The sequence below is a fragment of the Megascapheus bottae genome, chromosome 3, assembly GCF_031878675.1.
Source record: "Megascapheus bottae isolate mThoBot1 chromosome 3, mThoBot2.hap1, whole genome shotgun sequence".
NCBI lineage: Eukaryota > Metazoa > Chordata > Mammalia > Rodentia > Geomyidae > Megascapheus > Megascapheus bottae.
Genome location: NC_143511.1, coordinates 35,476,259 through 35,493,793, shown reverse-complemented (window position 1 = coordinate 35,493,793; position 17,535 = coordinate 35,476,259). Strand labels below are relative to the sequence as shown.

General features: G+C 46.6%; 1 protein-coding gene across 1 annotated transcript; it reads left to right on the top strand.

Annotated features, from left to right (window-relative positions):
- Positions 1 to 11,859: 11,859 nt before the first annotated feature.
- On the top strand, positions 11,860 to 16,312 carry LOC150065317 (NUT family member 2-like). Its single transcript, XM_090329345.1, has 7 exons — positions 11,860 to 12,050; positions 12,856 to 12,984; positions 13,774 to 13,913; positions 14,362 to 14,654; positions 14,989 to 15,105; positions 15,398 to 15,520; positions 16,049 to 16,312. Exons 1-7 carry the CDS (start codon positions 11,860 to 11,862, stop codon positions 16,142 to 16,144), a joined length of 1,089 nt encoding a protein of 362 aa, XP_090185471.1. The 3' UTR covers positions 16,145 to 16,312.
- The last annotated feature ends 1,223 nt before the right edge of the window (positions 16,313 to 17,535 follow it).

Here is a 17,535-nt window from a genome sequence, read left to right as displayed (position 1 = left end):
GCGGAAAGGCTAAAGAAGTTGAGGTCTCATATCCACACAGGATTGCAACAGGAACAGACATTCCCACTCTGGGAAAGTGTACTCTTTCCCCATTTTTATCACATTTAGATCTCAGGGAGGCCAGGAAAAGACCCACAGGTCAAGGAGGTCAGGGAGCTAGAGAGGAATTAAGGACTTTGGGAAGGTGTGAGGGAAGTAGGCACAGGATGACAGGGCTCAGGAGGAGAGTGGGGTGAAGTGGGGCACTCAAAAAGGGAACAGGGTCAAGAAGATGGGTATTGATCAGGAAAGTGAGGAAGGTCAGTGAGGTACAAAGGAGGTGTGGAGATGGAGGGGATGAAAGAGAGGGCGCAGATTCTGTAAGGTTGAGAGGACTTAGGTAGGTAGAGACATGGAGGGGAGGAGGGGTCAGGAAACTGGGAGGATTTGTGGGAGGTGTGTGGTAGTCAGAGAAGCAGGGAGAGGTCAGAGAACTGGGTAGACGCCAGACACATGGGACTTATGTCCAGGAGGTGGAGAGCTATCAGGAGGGTGGCTTTCAGGAAGCTGTGTAGGGTACAGGGAGATGGGAATATCATAGATTTTGGTTAAAAAATTATTTCTGGAGATGGCATAATAGAAAAAGCAAGGTTTATTGAGACCTCTGCTATGAAGGCTGTGAGCAGCCTAACAAAAGAAACATCCCAGCTGCCCTAATGAGGCCGGAGATAGATTTTCACCGCAGTCACTAAGCATTCTGGGATGGCTTCTTTCTTCTTTGGACCTGTTTTGAGCTGCTCAGGAGTAGGAATGTGTCGCCTGCTCAGCCCTTACTTCCTCATCCCACCTGGTCCTTGGCATTTTATTTCTACCATGCCCTTTGCTGCCCCACAAAAGGGACTTTTCTCCATAACCCCAACTCCCTGACAGAACAACAAAACTAGTGCTGGTTCAAGTGGGGCGGAGGTCTCATCTTCTTGGAACTGCTTCAAGCTGGGCAGGGCTGTAGAGATGTCCCTGCCTGTTTATTTGTTGTTCTGGCAGAGGGTTTTGGGGGAGTCTGGGAGGCCATGGCAGGTCCTAAGGGAGCTCTGGAATAAGACTATACAGAGCCGTGGTCAGGTGGGTGAGGGGCACAGGGCCACTCACTGGAGGGCACTGCTTGCAATCAATGCTGTAACATCATCTGTGCTTGTGAGGCCTGGAAATAAGAGGAAAGGCACAGTGAGAAAACAAAGGATGCACAGTCCAGTAAGGAAAAGTAAGAGAGAAACAGAAGGTCCTGAGGAAGATGAATCAGGAAACCCATGGGCAGGAGCTTCCCCATGAGATCCATCCTGGAGAGATGATTATCAAGGTTCAGAGGCCTGGTGGGTTCACTTGGGAATGTTAGACTGCATCTCCCCCTCCTCCCCACCCCTAATCCACCAGCCCTCCAAATAGTTTTACAGGTAACCCCTGGGTGGCAGTGGGGCTAAGAAAAGCCTTCTTGTTCTGCAGAATCATGGCTGCTAGGGGATTGATGTGTGCTACAGAGTCTAGGGCACCTCTAGGGACAAGTGTTCATAGACCAAGGAGGAAGACCCAGTTGTCACACGTGCCCCTGTGCCCAGTCCTAGGCATATGAACAGAGGGATCTGTTGGACAGCCCTCTTGTTTCTAAGAGCCTGTCGATGCCTAGACACTGGGAGGCCATCTGGGTTTCTCCTGGTGCTACAGGAACAGCAGATGCTGGAGAGGCAAGGTGGGAGGCCTGGGCCAGCTGCAGGGGAGACCACATATACAACATGGGCTTTGGCTTTAGCACCAGGCAGTCATACTTACGAAACAATGCTTGATAGCAACTCAGCCTTAGTGACATGGGAAGGGCTGGCATCAGTGACTCTACTAGGAAGTCAGATAACTGTATAAGAGTTCTTGGGCAAATTATCTGTCTCTAAATGGTGTCCTCTGAAGATATCCACTGGTTAGCCAGCCTGAGGATGCCTTTCCTGATACTCCCCTCTCCCGCCCTCCCTCCACATTGGGATGAGTTTTGTCCTAGTGGGTCTTTCCTCATTGCCAGGAAAACATGTCCTCATTGCTCTTCTGTGATCCTCTGACACAGAGGAAGGACACACTGGTCACGTGACAATCTGCCGGGAAGACTTTGCTTTGGTTTTGGCCAAATTTGAGCAACAAAGAGGCTTAGAAGAAGAATCTCTTAGCCTGAGCTTACCTGAAGCACATCTAATGATGTCTGCTCTACAGGTGATATCTGAACAGGTCAAAAATGTTGCTCTGCTGCTGTTGGTAGAAGCTGTGCATTTGCTGAATGTCAACAGACAACACTTAGAGAGCTGTATAAGGACACTACAAACAAACCTAATAAATGAGATTACTTGAAAGGATAACTGTTTCCAAAGAAGTACTTTCTAGAGGCATCCACTGTGATTCTGACAAGACACTCCAGAGAAGAATCATAACTGAAATGACAAATAACTAAGAATAGCCATAATCACAATGCTAAGGAAAACCAAAACGCGTTAGAAATTGGCTAACAGTCAGTTGTTTTGTTGCATCCAAACTTAATGTTAGTAATTATGATTGGCAACATTAGCATAGAACCACCAAGCTATCATTGTTACAAAACGATCTTCAACCAATCTGCAAAGCCCTTCATTACTGCTATAATTGGAATGACTCCAAAATGTAAAGCATGCAACTTAAATGTTCTATGGAATTTTCATTTTCCTGACCTTTATCTATGGTGTTGATATGGAGGATTTGCTAGGAATGAAGATAGAAGGGGACGAGGCAGGAACCCAAGAACACATCTTCAGACAAGGAGAAATCCAGGATCCTCCAGACTATAGGGAAAAAAAAGTGGTCCTTAAACTCAAAATGGCCCACTACAAAATCATGAAGACCATGGAGACACTGAAAAGCTTGACAAAGTTAGAGCAGAATCCCTTTCCCACCTTCCATTGGAAGGAAGCATCAGGAAATAGTTGGAGCACTCGAATGTGACCAAGTTGATCTATAGAATTGAAACACAGGGAAAATATTTCTCACCAAAGGAAAGTGGAGTCCTGAAGACTCCCATCTCCCCATGCCGTGGTGGAAGTTTCTGGGATAGTATTTCTGTAGCTCATTATGGCTGGCGGTACTGCCGTGAGAAGGGCATAGGAAAATACTGTGCTGAAACTAGACAGCATTTTGTTAGACACAGGAAGCAGTGTCAAGTCTAGTGACCTTGGCTTACAATTAAGTGTAGAGATAAGCAGAATCTAGACACCTTCTGTGACAACGAACTATTGATTGCCCCCAAATTATTCCCAGGTACAGTGTGTAATGGGCCTGTGGCTGATATGTGCAGCCTGTGGTTTCTCCTATATAACATGATCACATGGGATCTTCTGTTTTCTGGAGGCAGCTTTTGACAGCTGGAACAGTGGTTTCCAACATGGAAACTTTCAGATTCCCTTTCTGCACAAGTTCAGACATCATTAATCAATTACTAACCGAAGACACCAAGTAAAAGCCCATGTATAGCCCAAGATGGGATAGTTGTGCCCCACCCAAGAGCAGAAACAGTCACAGGTGGCCGTGACATAGGACAGGCATCATTCTGCAGAAGAGACATGGACTCTCTGCATAGGGAAAACTTGATTAGGTAATGGCACCATAGTTCCGGTCAAACCCAGACACTGTGGTAACAGGAAACCCTCTCCTGTCAAGATCATGCATCAGCTGGCTGACACCACATTTGGCAGCACCTCTGACTTGGGTGGCAAAGTGAGAGAAAGGAAGGGGGAAAACAAAGCAAAAGTAGAGAAAGATATGACCCGGTAGCCTCTTAAAAACTTGAAAATGCCAACGGAACAGATGTTTGATAAAACGTGTGCATCGATTTCATGAAATGAAAACTATTTGTTTTCAAGTGGGGTTTTCTCCCCCCACCCTCTCTCTCTCTCTTTCTTTCTTTTCTTTTTCTTTTTTTTTTTTGCCAGTCCTGGGGCTTTAACTCAAGGCCTGGGCACTCTCCTTGGGCTTTGTCAAGGCTAGTGCTCTACCACTTAAGCAACAGCACCATTTCTGTTTTTTTTCTTTTTTCCTGTGTATATGATGCCAAGGAATCAAACCCAGGCCTTTGTGCATGCTTGGCAAGCACTCTACCACTATGTCATGCCCCTGGCCCCTCAACTAGACTTATTTTCTTCCACTCAAACACTCAAAACAATTTCCTGAATTTCCCTTGATGAGTCAAAGCTGTAACGATGCTTTGAATGTTTCTTGGTGTCCAAGTATTACAAGACATCACAGTTCTGTTAAATATTAACATGATTGTAATCATTTTGACAACTTGGACATTAACATCAGTAAAGATAAATGATACACTGTTGACTGAACATATAAAGTGTATTATACTTAAAATATGACATCAGATGTTATGAACAATACTTGCATGGTTCTTTTCATTTGTATAATTCAGAATAAGATATTTTTTATGTAAAAAACTTGAACAACAACAAATGTTGGCAGGAATGTTGAGGAAGAGAAACCCTATTGCACTATTGGTGGGGATGTAAATTATTACCACCACTCTGGACAGTGGTCTAGAGGTTCCGCAAAAAAATGTAACAGATTTTCCCTACAACCCAGCCATATCAATCCTGAGTGTCTCCCTAAGATTATCATGAGTCAGGATACATTAAAGACACTTACAGATAAATGTTCATTTCTGTACTATTCACAGCAGCTAAGTTATGGAAACAGCCCAGATGTTTTACAATAGATGAGTGGATCCAAAAAATGTGGTACCTATACACAACAGAATTTAACACAGCCATTAGAAAGAATAATATGTCATTTGCAGGGAAATGGATGGACCTACAACAAATAATTCATGTTAAGAGAGGTAAGCCAAGCTCAGAGAGACAAATGGGGCATGTTTTCTCTCATATGGGGAAGCTAGATCTAAAATACACTGGGACTAGACACTCACACACAGTGAGACCAGAGGAGGATACTCTTAGGGGACGAACACAAAGGCACATCTGTGTTTCTGATCATATAAAATAATATTTATCAAAATTGCCACCAGGAAATGAAATCAAGAAGCTTTTTGCCTTGTTGCTTTTTTTTCCTTTTTGTCTCTTTTGTTCATTTACCTGTCTTTGAGAGGGTAAGGAGGGCATAGAAATGGAGGGACCAAGGGTGAACAAATGCAGCAGTGACACTCCCTAGACACTGTGCTGAAAGTGAACTAGACAACTTGTGGGTGGAGATGGGAGGGAAACATTGAGAATGAGAGAAGGGTTGACATTGTCCAAAAAGAAATACACTCGTCACCCAACTTACGTAACCTTAGCCCCTCTATACATCACCTTTATAAGCACAAAACATTTTAAAAAGCATGAAATACATTTTAATGAACACATTGCATGTAAAATAATAAAATATAGTCTCCCATTCATTGTAACTTCACTTTATTCATCTGATTCAAATAATCCTTTTTGATTTTCAATGCTCTTACAATTGCAGGAAGTCAATTATGATATGGAAATACCAGTCTTTATTTAAATCCTATGATTAAATTCTGCACAGGCATCAAGAATGGTGGTGAATATTGACCAAATACTGATGCTAATATATTTTGCTTACTTTCATAACTTTGCCATAACAAAGTTTCTGCTGCTTTCTAGCTGACCTGGAAAATGCTTTTCAAACACATAAGAAGTTTTGCTCAACTTTCTACATTCTTGAGGCTGTGAAGAGTATTTTGGGGGGATTGGTCAGACTTTCTGTAAGTTCACAACATTATTATCCTTCACCCCTTAAAGGCCCAAGGCCCCACAGAACAATGAGGGGAATGCAGGGCTGTGGCTCTCACCAGTATCTACAGTGGACACACTGCCTGGTACCAGGTCCTACTCAAGAGGCCCCGAGTCCCACAGTGTGCCGGGGCCCGCGGGCACTGTCACGACCCGCATGTTAAAACCCAAGGGCTGGGCACTGGAGCAGTGTGCTAACATGCTTAGAAGACTCAACTCTGAGTTTCCACTACGCGTGTTTTTGTATAACAGACCCTGAACATCGCCATGGGAACAAAGATCATTGGAATAACGTCCATGCTCGTGCCTGCGTGGCCATGCTCCCCAGTGCGCGGCGGTACTCGCGCCCTGGCATCTTTCCAAGGAGGTGACAGTTGAAGGGGATGCATCTGCGTGCCTCCTGTGTGCGCATGCACAGTGCACGCAGCTGGGGACCAGCACCCACCCTGGAAGCCCTCTCCCAGAACGTTGGGCGGCGGTTCTTCCTTAAAACCAGTCAGTTAAGACATGACCACTCATGATCTCCAAACTCACCAGCTTGCCACACCTGCAATTATACACCTCCTATTTGCAAGTTCCATTAAAGACCTGTTCTGATAGTTTCAGACCTGAAGGTTACTCTAAAATGTCCTGACTATTCCTACATTTACTCTGCTATGTACAAGAGATGGCCCAATAAATCTTGTCGCACAAATGTTTGCTTTTAAAATTTTTATAATTGATCACTCTTACAAATAGTATAGAGGGAAGTGACACTGTGGCTCAAAGTGGTAGAGTGCTACCCTTGAGCTGAAGAGCTCAGGGACAGTGCCCGGGCCCAGAGTTCAAGCCCCACAACTGACAAAAAATAAAGAGTGTGGAGACCATTTAAAATTTTCTCTCTGTGTCTTTCTCTGCTCCCCTTACTTCTCTTCCCCTTTTTATCCCCCAGTCCCCTCTTTCCCTCTGTGATATACTGCAAAATTAAAGTCAGAAACGTAAAAGAAAGATGTATCCTGTGTAGTAATACTTTCTAAACTACTACTCACCTTCCTGGAACCCAGAATGATGTCTATAAAGTCTCATTCCACAGGGTAGCGGGGAGACCCTCTCAACCCTCCCTGCCAAGATCTCCCCACTGCAGAGTTCCAATAACAAGGTATGCTCTCTCACTATTCCTCTGCCTCCTCTAAAACACAGCCATGCTTCCTCAGTGCATTCTCACTGGTGTTTTCTTCTTGGCACTCAACACTGCTTGAGGCATTTCTACAAGAATTGTCACAACCAAGGGTGACAATTTTTTTTTTTTTGTCTGTTGTGGGAATTGAACTCTGGGTCTGGGCGTTGTCACTGAGCTCTTTAGCTCAAGGCTACTGCCCTACCCCTTGAGCCACAGAGCCACTTCTCATTTTTTCAAGATTAATTGGAGATAAGAGTATCAGGAACTTTAATGCCCAGACAGGCTTTTAACCCCGATCCTCAGATTTCAGCCTCCTGAGTAGCTAAGATTATAGGTGGGGCTACCACACCCAGCCCAAAGAACTTTTATCTACTTCTCTGCATGGTGTGTTTTTACAAATTACCACTGGAATAATCTGATTATGTCTGTACATCTTTAGCCTCCCAAGTAAGGTCTAGGGAAGTTGTACAGAGGCTGCTAGACAGAACAGAAAGGTAAGTGCAAGTAAGGAAGATGGAAAACTGAAGCCTACATGTATGCAGAGAGGCAGCTGTTGTGTGTTCTCATTCCAATCACTCTGACCAAACACCATGCAGGCATTTGGTGGAAATATTCACTAGTTCATGCAGAAATACAGGTGAAAGGTAACAAGAATCTCCCAAGAGGAAACTGGAGGGTCGTTGAGACCTGAGCCCACACAAGCATAGCAAAACAGGGAGAGGTCCCCTAGGCTTTGGACTTCCATTTCCACATGGCCCCCATTGCACTTCATGCAAAAATCTCTTTTGGTCAAAATGGCTTATCTGCCAACTGTGCTCTGTTTTAAAGTTCACAAAGTGGGAGAGTCCTTTTAAATGTCTATTCCTTTTCCACCTGTAGGCTGTCCAGCAGGGAGTGAGTTCCTTCAGCTAGATTTCCTTTTTCTTTTTTCATGCTCACCCCAAATTTCTAGCAATGTCTTCTTGTCACAGTATAAACTAGGAGTGCTTTTCCCTTGTTTTGGGCAATGAGGAACTGGCAGTGACTCACAATATGCAAATTAGAACACACATTTTCTTGAGGGGGGTAAAACATTTTAAAACATTTGCCATGCAGATATATTCACAATGAATCCTTTACTAATTGAGTGGCATGTTTTAATAAACCCAACATAGCCAAAAGTTGCAAATTCACATTCATACTAACCTCGCCAGGACACAAAACACTGAAGCGTGAGTAAGCCTGCATGAAGCATTATCAAACCTTTGCATTAATTTGCAATTGGACAAAACCATTTTCTCCTTAAAGCGTTCCTTAGAATGAACACATGATTATTGTAGAGATATGATGGGAGTAAAAGCACAAAATCTATTTAATGTGTAACACACTGCTCCATGGAGTGTCAGCTATGTGCCCTGATGGTCATGTAGCTATGAAAGCTATTGTTAGCTATACCTGCCCTGTATCAGGAAAGAAGATCATAAATCACTAGCCTGAGGAAAGATAAAAAACAAACTTTCACCTATGATTCCTACTGAACAGGTGCTGCTTTATGATCATTTAGCATAAAAAAAAAACAAAAAAGAAACAATGGTACGACAAAGCCAACAAGTCAAAAAGATTGCCCCTGCAATTTAGAATATGCATCCCCAAGAGCAAGGAGATGTGATGGGACAAGCGATTGTGAAGCCAGCAAGCAGTGGCCTCCGGCCCCCAGAGGACAGTTCACACTACCATGTGGAGGACACAGGGGAATGAGGACTGGAGATTGGTGAGTAAAAGCCACAAAATACACAGCATTACAAGCATAGAGGATTTCTATTGTATGTATAAAAAGGAAAAATGAAACCCTAAGCACTGGACATTATTAGGGCGTGGGTGTCATTTCTGCCTCCGATTCCTCATATTCTTCTCTAAAGCTATGAAGTCCAGAGACTCTAATGGAAACTCCAGTCTATGTCATCTCATTAGCCAGTCTTCTATGTGTCTATAGAGAAAATGCATATGCATTTTATGTGTATATAAACACACATGATATACACAGTATATGTATGATATACATGCACATAAATACATGTGTATGTAAAGCAGAACTTGGAACTTATGAAACTATTGAAATTGTTCCCAGGAATGCCTGTGAAGAAGGAAAACAGTGTGTGATGAGGTAAAAAAACAAAACAAAACAAAACAACAACAACAAAACAGGCTTTCTCGGAGAAGAGGATCACAGTGGCTCAAAAGCGATGTACATATGGCCATATAGGATGAGGTTAAGCGAAATGAACTCTAGGATATGGAAACAGGAGGTTTATCTTTGTGATTGCTATTCTAAATGTACTATGTGAAGTTATTTGTTTTCTCTTCTTTTCCCCCTTATGGTTAATCTCATGTTGTTACTGTATCTAACTTTGTTACCCGGTATATTGTATATATGTCTATTTGTTTATTTAAAATAGGGAAGAGAAGGAGAAAAATCAAGATGATTTGGAGGGAGTGGGGGGAGGGAAAGTGGGAGAAAAACATGAGAAGGGATAGCAATGTTCCAGAAGTAGTATACCCACTACCTGACGAATGTAAATGTAACCCTCTGTACGTTACCCTGACAATAAAATACAATAAAGAAAAAGAAAACAACAGAAACAACAACAAACAGGTGTACGGATGAAGACATGAAGGGAGAAAACAACCGCAAAACATATTCTCTGCATCTAAGAGAGAATATTGAAGTGGCTGTAGCACCCAACAGTCATCTTGCCACATTGCATTATTTAAAGAGAACCAAGGTTCTGGTCCACCTGCCAGAGCCCTGAATGGAATGCCTGTCAGCTCCCCACCCAGCCCTACTGGATCTCCGCCCCTCCCCCACTGTAGAATGCCTGGACCCCCACATTCTACTGCTATTTAAATTTAAACCTTCCCCAGTTGTAGTTGGACCCTGAGAAGCAACTGGAGCCACGTTGCTCTCTGGGTTCTCCACTGGACTTCTCTAACTCAAGGGCTTCCAGACAGCTGTGGATGGTATCCAAACCTGTGGGGATGGCTTCAGACAGAGGTAAGCTTGAAGGTCAGGGCTAAAGCTTCTAACTCCCAGCTATCCCTGAAAGGACTTTCGAATTTAAAGTTGCCCCCACCCTCCTAACCTGAGTTAATGGGCTGAGCTGTAGTATTAAAAAGCACAGCACTGAACTTTCCCAAATTGGAAGATAACTCCTGAGGGGACGTCACAAGGACCCAGGGATATGGTGTCTTAGACGAGGCTGCAGATTAATCCACTGGCCACAGCCCAAAACCCCTGGCCTCTTCCCATCCGCAGAGGACTTCTATTCCAGTCCCAGTAGCTGGTGGTGTTTATTGCAAAGGGACAGGGCAGCCTGGCCATTGACTCAGACATTGGGCCTCACTTGTAATCCCTCTGATGCCTTCAGATTTTCGTTTTGTCAACAGTCTGTGCCCTTCATTTCACTGTGGACGCAAAGACAGGGTCCATCTCCTTTGTTTGGTATTTCATAAATAGGGAACTGATGTGAACTGAGTCTAGGATTGTCTTTCCCAAGACAGGGTAGAGAGAATCATGGAATGAGGAGACGTTCTGGTGTTACTCTTTTTTTTTGGTGGTTCATGGGGCTTGAACTCTGGGCCTGGGCACTGTCCCTGAGCTCTTCAACTCAAGGCTACCACTCTACCCTTGAGCCATAGCCCCACTTTCCATTTTCTAGTGGTTAATTGGAGATAAGAGTCTCACGGCTTTGTATTGCCCGGGCTGGCCCTCAGGTCTCAGCCTCCTGACTAGGATTACAGGCATGAGCTACCACGCTGGCTCCACTGCTGTTTTTCCAGGAAGCTGCCAAGTGAAAGACCCACAGGCCAGGTGGGGTGTGTTAGGAGGTTAACTCTAGGTGTCCTTAGGTGCTAGCTTAAGGAGAGATTTCATTTGGTGCTTTTGTTTCTGGTTCTAGGTTAGACAAGAAAAGGAAAGGTTTAGATAGTTCCTCAGGAAAGGAAAGCTGAGGAACTAACGGGGCATCTTTTAAATCTCTCACCTGCATAGAGAAGATTAGGGAAGCAGCAGTGGCTGCTGGAGTGGAATCGTCTGCCAATTGGGGGCAAATTAACCCCTTTCTAGAGAAGAGCCTTCAGGGACATGGGCTCTCTGCCCAGGATGCCTGAGGGAGACCCACAGATGCAGAGGAAGCCGAGAAGTTACTCTCAGTGCACATGGGTGAGGGAGTGTTGGGGACAGAAACAAGTTCTTTGCAGGACAATTCTCAAGAGAGGGACACAGCATGACATTTATCTGGGAATCACACTATTTCCCCCCTCCAAGCCCTGCTTACTGACAATCCTTCCTAGTCCTCAATAATTCCAAATCTCCTGTGTCTTTTTCCTCTTGTTCTTTCTCCAGCAGCATGTCCGGTGTCTGTACCTAACCTGAGCCTGAACCCGATTGTCTCTGGAAGTCCTTTCACACACCTGCAATTTCACACTGCAGCGCCAGGCCCAGCATGTGCTGGGTCACTGATGAAGCAGCCTCCCCTTCCCCGACCCACAGTGGCTGCAGCATTCCCTCCTCAGGGGGGCCCTCGGGTGAGGCCTGCTTTCCCCAGCACAGCTGTGGTGTCTGGAGGAAGAAGTTACAACTTGAGTGGGGCAGGCCCTTCCAGTGGCACTGTGGAAATGGGGACAGGAGGAAGGCCAGCAGTGCCCCTGCCTAACCAGACAGTTATTCTCACTCAGGCTCCTCTCATTTGGAATGTCCCTCCTGGGACCTTCAGCCCAGCAGGCCGGGCTCCATTTCTCTTGCCGGGTCCTGACACCCATGCTCCAGTGACTGTCCCCACCAATGGACAGAGGCAGGCTGCCCAAGACAGCTTGTTCATGGGCCTAGGCCCTGTAGCCACACTACCAGAATCCAAGCAGGCTCCCGTCATGCCCTCAGTTCGCCATCTGGGACCTTGGTCACAGAGGCCCTGTGCAGAGGGCAGTGTACACACTCGCCAGGCCAAGCCTTCGCCTCCCAGTGTCTATCAGAACTTTCGGCGCTGGCAGCAATTCAAGACCTTGGTCCGGAAGAGACTTCCACAGACTCCTGACATGGAAGCACTTGCCTGCTTCTTCATGTGAGTGCCTCCTCTGGGAAGCAGGAGCTCTGCTGGAGCTCAGGAATGGGGATCACTACCAAAAGGGCCAGGGAAGTTCTGAGCCTTCCGGCAGCTGCAGAGAAAAACACACATAGAAATAGTACTGTCACACCAGGGCAAGAAAAGCACCTTACCTCTCTCCACCACGGTGCCCTGGTGAGTGGACTAACCTTAGTTTTCAGGAAGGATCAGCTCATAGAGAATTCCCACAGAAGGCCTGGTATAAAGGGTGCCACAGTGTGCATTTAGGGTCATCGTGTGTATGTGCCACTTAGCTTAGTCCATCAGACAAACTTGTGGAACTGGTCGTGCAAACCAGACATTCTCCCAGTCCAAAGGATGGAATTCTCAGATTCCGGAGCTGGCAGATCCCATGGCTGCATCATGTGTGCCATCCAGGGCTGAGAGGCAGCTTTGGTTGCTCTTCCTGTCTCTCCAAGGGCACTGTCCTGTCCTGGGATTGCCATCTCCATGACAGCACCTAATCTAGGCTGACCTATGGCCCTGTCTCCCAACACCATTATTACTAGAATAAGGATCCAACATGTCAGTTCTGAACAACAAACTCATTGTCTAATTCTACACACATTAACCAAAAGCACTCACAGGCACATGAGGGAGCACTGTCCTTGCTACTGATTTCTGTGGTCAGTAAGGGAGAACTAGAAATAAGAGCCCACCCTGGAGCAGGGCAGGGGTGAGGAGAACCAAGTCATAGACTGGGCTGGGTCAACTGGGGGTGGAGGGGCACCTGTGGACTGTGACTGACCCTGATGAATTGCAGCCCAGTGCTTCGGTCCCTGGCCCGGCTCAAGCCCACCATGTCCCTGGACGAGGGCCTGTGGAGAGGCCTTCAGGAATGGGAGTGCCTAAGCAATTATGACCGCATGAGCTACCACGAGATGGCAGCCAAGTGAGTGAGGGAACTTGACGAGGGTATGTGGTGGGGGAGGACAGGGATCACACACCTGGGCCTAGTGGGGCTCATCACTCACACTGCCGGGAAGGGTATGGACGTGCCTAAAAGTCCTCCTCTCCTGACACATTTCTGAGTGGCACAGTCTACCCAAGGTGTGAGCTGTGGCCTAGTGGAGTCCTCACAAACCCTGTATCTCTGGTGTCTGATCTAACCCCGCCAGAGGGGTTGAGGGTCAGATTAGGAGAAGAAATCAGCCAATAAGTGGTCACTTCAAAAACTGGGAATTGTGCAAAGAAAAATGTTGCTCTAGAAGTTGGTGGCTCATGATTCTGTGGCGACAATCCCTGCTCTGCAGACTCAAAGATTAAATTCAGCTCTTTGTTCTCTCCATCAGTCACAATCTTGATCAGCTTCTGACAGTCTCCTCCTGTGGGTAGGAGCAGGGCCAGAATAGGCCTCAAAGATGGGTCACTCAAAGCCCTTCCTGGGTTTCTTGGTCCCATGCAAGCCCTGAAGGATATAAAACTTCCCTGACCTTTTTTGTAAAAAACATTTTTATTGCTATTATATACACACGGGATCAGTAACGTAAGTCAAATAAAGAGGGCATTTTTTTGGACAATGTCACTCCTTCCCTCACTGACATCTGATTTTCACCAGCAACCTTCTGGGACTAGACAAGTACCTCAGAGTACAGCTCCCGCTCCACCCATGCTCTCCTTCTGGGAAATAGCATCGGGTTAATCTCCCTGTCAGCTCACTGGGTGCCTCCTTCATTCCCAGGTTCATGGAATTTGAGGCTACAGAGGAGATGGACAATTCAAAGATGACGGGGATAACCCATTTCCAGGGCCAGCCTCCTGCAATCCCACTGAACCAAGATTCTCCAAGGCCCTCACCCCTTGACATTCTCCAGCAGCCAGGTAGAGTCTTTAAGTGTAGGAGTCCATGGCATAAGGTGGCCAAAGGATTCTGGAAGAATTCAGCCACCCCCACAGCTCCTATTTCAGAAGAAGCAATTTCTCTTACGATTGAAGCAAATAATTCCTCTACAGCCTGAGGGTTCTGATGTGCTTATTATGGAACTCGTTATTATTGGGGATATGTATGTAGCTTCTTGTTCCACTGTCCTGGTACCCTGGCCCACAGCTGCTTAGGATCAGGGATTAGATAAGGAGAGCAGCAGGGTCTCAGTGTCTCTGAATTTGGTCCCACATGGCTGCCCTACAAATTCCTATGTTGCAGTGCCTTTTCTTGCTCCAGTGTCTATCATGGCCTTGGTCTGGCATAGTTCTAGTAATCTCTGCTCCTCAGCAATCTTGGGGTGTTCATTTCCCCATCCATGCATTGTCTTGTTTTCCTCTATTTTAGAGGGCAACTCCACCAAGAATGGTCTCAAGGGTCAGTCTACCAAGCCACCAGCATCCACAGGCCAGAAGCCACCAGAGACCAAGGCACCTGAGGAGATCCCCTCTGAAGCCATGGAGGAATACATGGCCATCATGGATTGGCTGGAGGGCCTTCCAGAAATGTCCACTCTCAAGTCTGAGGGGACAGCCAAAGAGGAGGAAATGAAACAACAGGATGTCGATGACATGTGTTCAGATCCAGAGCTCCTGAGCCTCATTGACCAGCTCTGCTCCCGGGAGGATTTCATGGCAAATGTGGGCTCCATCTCCAGCTCTGCTTTCTGCTAGTTTCCCTGGCCCTTGGAAGTCAGCATGATCTCCTGGCTCTGTGTGTGTGTGTGTGTGTGTGTGTGTGTGTGTGTGTGTGTGTGTGTGTGTGAGAGAGAGAGAGAGAGAGAGAGAGAGAGAGAGAGAGAGAGGGGGGGGGAGGGACCAGGGGTGGAGGGAGGGCAGAGAGAAACACTCAGTTTCTGTGCTGTGGACCAGATGGGGGAGGTCATTCCTTCCTGTCTTCTCAAAGTCCCCTTGGTACTGATTGCTCCTTTATACACACACTCACACATCGCCACCCTCTTCCTTTGGCTCGCAGGTAGAGGCCATCATTCATCCCACATTCCTGGAAGGAGTGCTTTCCTCCAAACCAGAGCTGGATCTTGTGGCCCTCATTGAGGAGCTGGAACAGGAAGAAGGACTCACCCCTGACCAGGTGACCACAGGAAGCTGGTGGATGGGGAGGGGAATGAAAGGCGGTACAACCGGAAGGGAGGGGCCTTGGGACTCTGGGGAGTCATGGCTTTTGAGGTTATTCCTGGTGGTAGATATGGATGTGGACAAGGCATTGGAGAGCCAGGGAGGGGCTAAGCATGCAGAGCTGGAAAGAGACCCAGAGGAGAGGTGGCAAGCACAAGTGTGTCTCTGCAACCAAGAGAGGTGACACCTCCAGTTGGGCCTCTTCCAGCCAAATGCAAAGAGTCACTACTCATTTCCTCCTCCCACAGATAGTACAGAAACGACTTGGGGCACCCGAAGGAGCCTTGGGAGTCTGTGAGTTGGCCACCTGCCAAGGTGCAGCTAGGAATGACCAGAGCCTCCAACAAGCAGTCAGTGCAGATAACAGCAAGGTGCAAATCGTTTCCAGTGATGATCAGAGCTATGGTGGCACTGCTGAAGAGCAGCTGATGCCTGACACTGGTGTCTTCCAGGGGGGTCAAGGGTGTCCTTCACCGGGGGCCACCCTGTCCACGGCTTCTCCCCATGGATATGGATCCCAACCCCAGCATCTGGGGTCTGGAGATGCCGTGAATTGCACGGAAGAGTCTCCTGGGACTCCACGCAAGCTAGTAGGGGACAAGATGGTAGACAAGGAAAGTGTCTCCAGTCTGGCTTCCTTGCTGGGCTCTGAGTACCATCTCCTACCCTGGGGAATATCACAGAGCCCTAAATCTTCCACCATTCTCCTCTGCTCTGGACACCAGGCCCCCAGGCCGCCTTTGTCCAAGAGAAGAGGCGGCAGTCTAGACCCCTCTCCACCTGCCAAGTTCAAGGAAAGAGCTTGCCTTGAAGTCTCATGTGTCCTGGAAAGGAATTCCCACCCTGGGCCTTGCCTTGAGGAATCTGCAAAGCAGGACTTGACATTGGGGCTTCTTCAGCCCTCACAGCCTCAGAAGAGAAAGCACGAGGCACTGGATGGTCAGCAGAAGAAGAGGAAGAAGAAAAAATATCGAAGCCAGTTGGGACCTGAGTGAGATCTCACTTGGATTGCATTCTACAACCTACTAAGGAAAAATGCTGATTCAGGGCTCCGTAGTGTAGCAAAGGAAGGAGGTGGGCAGTGGGATAGTGGAAATGAAGGGAGGGTGCAGTGAGCCTGATGGGGAGGGAGTTTTATGTGAAGGGAGGGATTTGCAGAGTAAATAAAGAGAATTTGGTTGGAATCTGTCCTCTGAATAGCTGAGCTGGTGTCTGGGTTGTCCATAGAATGAGGGGGATGAGCAAGTGAAGATTGGGAGCTGTCAGGATCTTCAGCTCCAAGTTTTCCACACACTCCTCAAATTCTTCCATGCAGATCAGTCCACTGCTCCTGGGAGCAGACAGACTGGAATCTCACTGCTATCTGGTTCATAACCTTCTCTCCAGGCCTTACCCTCCTTAAGAGGTCCTTATGTGTACAGCATCTCTTGACCCAAGAACATCTATTAGGGGAGTCTGTTTTATGCTTTGCAGCCTCCATGCCCTTTTCTAGTTCTCTGAATTTGGATCTTGAGATGACCTGCATTTTACTGAGTTTCTTTCCACTGCCCTAATTGGGCCCATGGCTTGGCTGAACAAGTTCTCAACTAGCCAGGGTCTTCCCCAGTAGCTCTTGGGGAAGACAAGTGCTGGCCTGAGAGGATGTAGCTGCATCTTTCTAGGGGATCTTTGGCTGACAACCCCAGCAAGGACTCTTCCTCATTTAGGAAGAGACCATGCTCTCTGGCTGTGATGAAGAGGGACCAGCTCTTGGGCATGCCTTGTGGTGGCTGCCCTTTCATTTGTACTCAGAGTAACTAGAGATTCTCCTAATCTATGGACTCTGGGAAGGATTGCTGAGAGTCCCTTGTTTGGGGAAACTTGGCCAGGATGTCTCAACTTGGGGAAATAGCTGTAAATTGTCCCAAGATTCAAGAGCTTTGATATAATTGGCCATCACTAGGCAAAGGTTCCACAGGTCTTAGAGCACCGTGGGAAATGTGTCAGGGCTCATTCTCAGGACTGACAGCAGGGGTTGCTGAAAAGCAACATCATACTTCTGTGGATCCTTGAACGGATTTTATGTCCAAGAGAATGTCTTCACTTGGAGTGTTAATGGTACAAATCCCTCTTTGTAGCCACGCTTTCAAGAGCCATAACTGCCTAGCATGTTTTCTAAAGGTTCTTAAGAAGCTCTTTTCTGAATCCTCAGTTGTGAGAGTATCATCTATGCTTTCTCTGTAAACTTTGTGGACTGTGCAAAAGCGCTGACTATAAAGTTTATGTTCATTTCTCCAAAGATCAAATTCTACCTGTATACTATAATCTTTAGAAGGTCCTGTGTCTTAGAGTTCATTGAAATATCACATTTCTGTCCTTTTATGAAGCATGTTTGCAAAAATATATT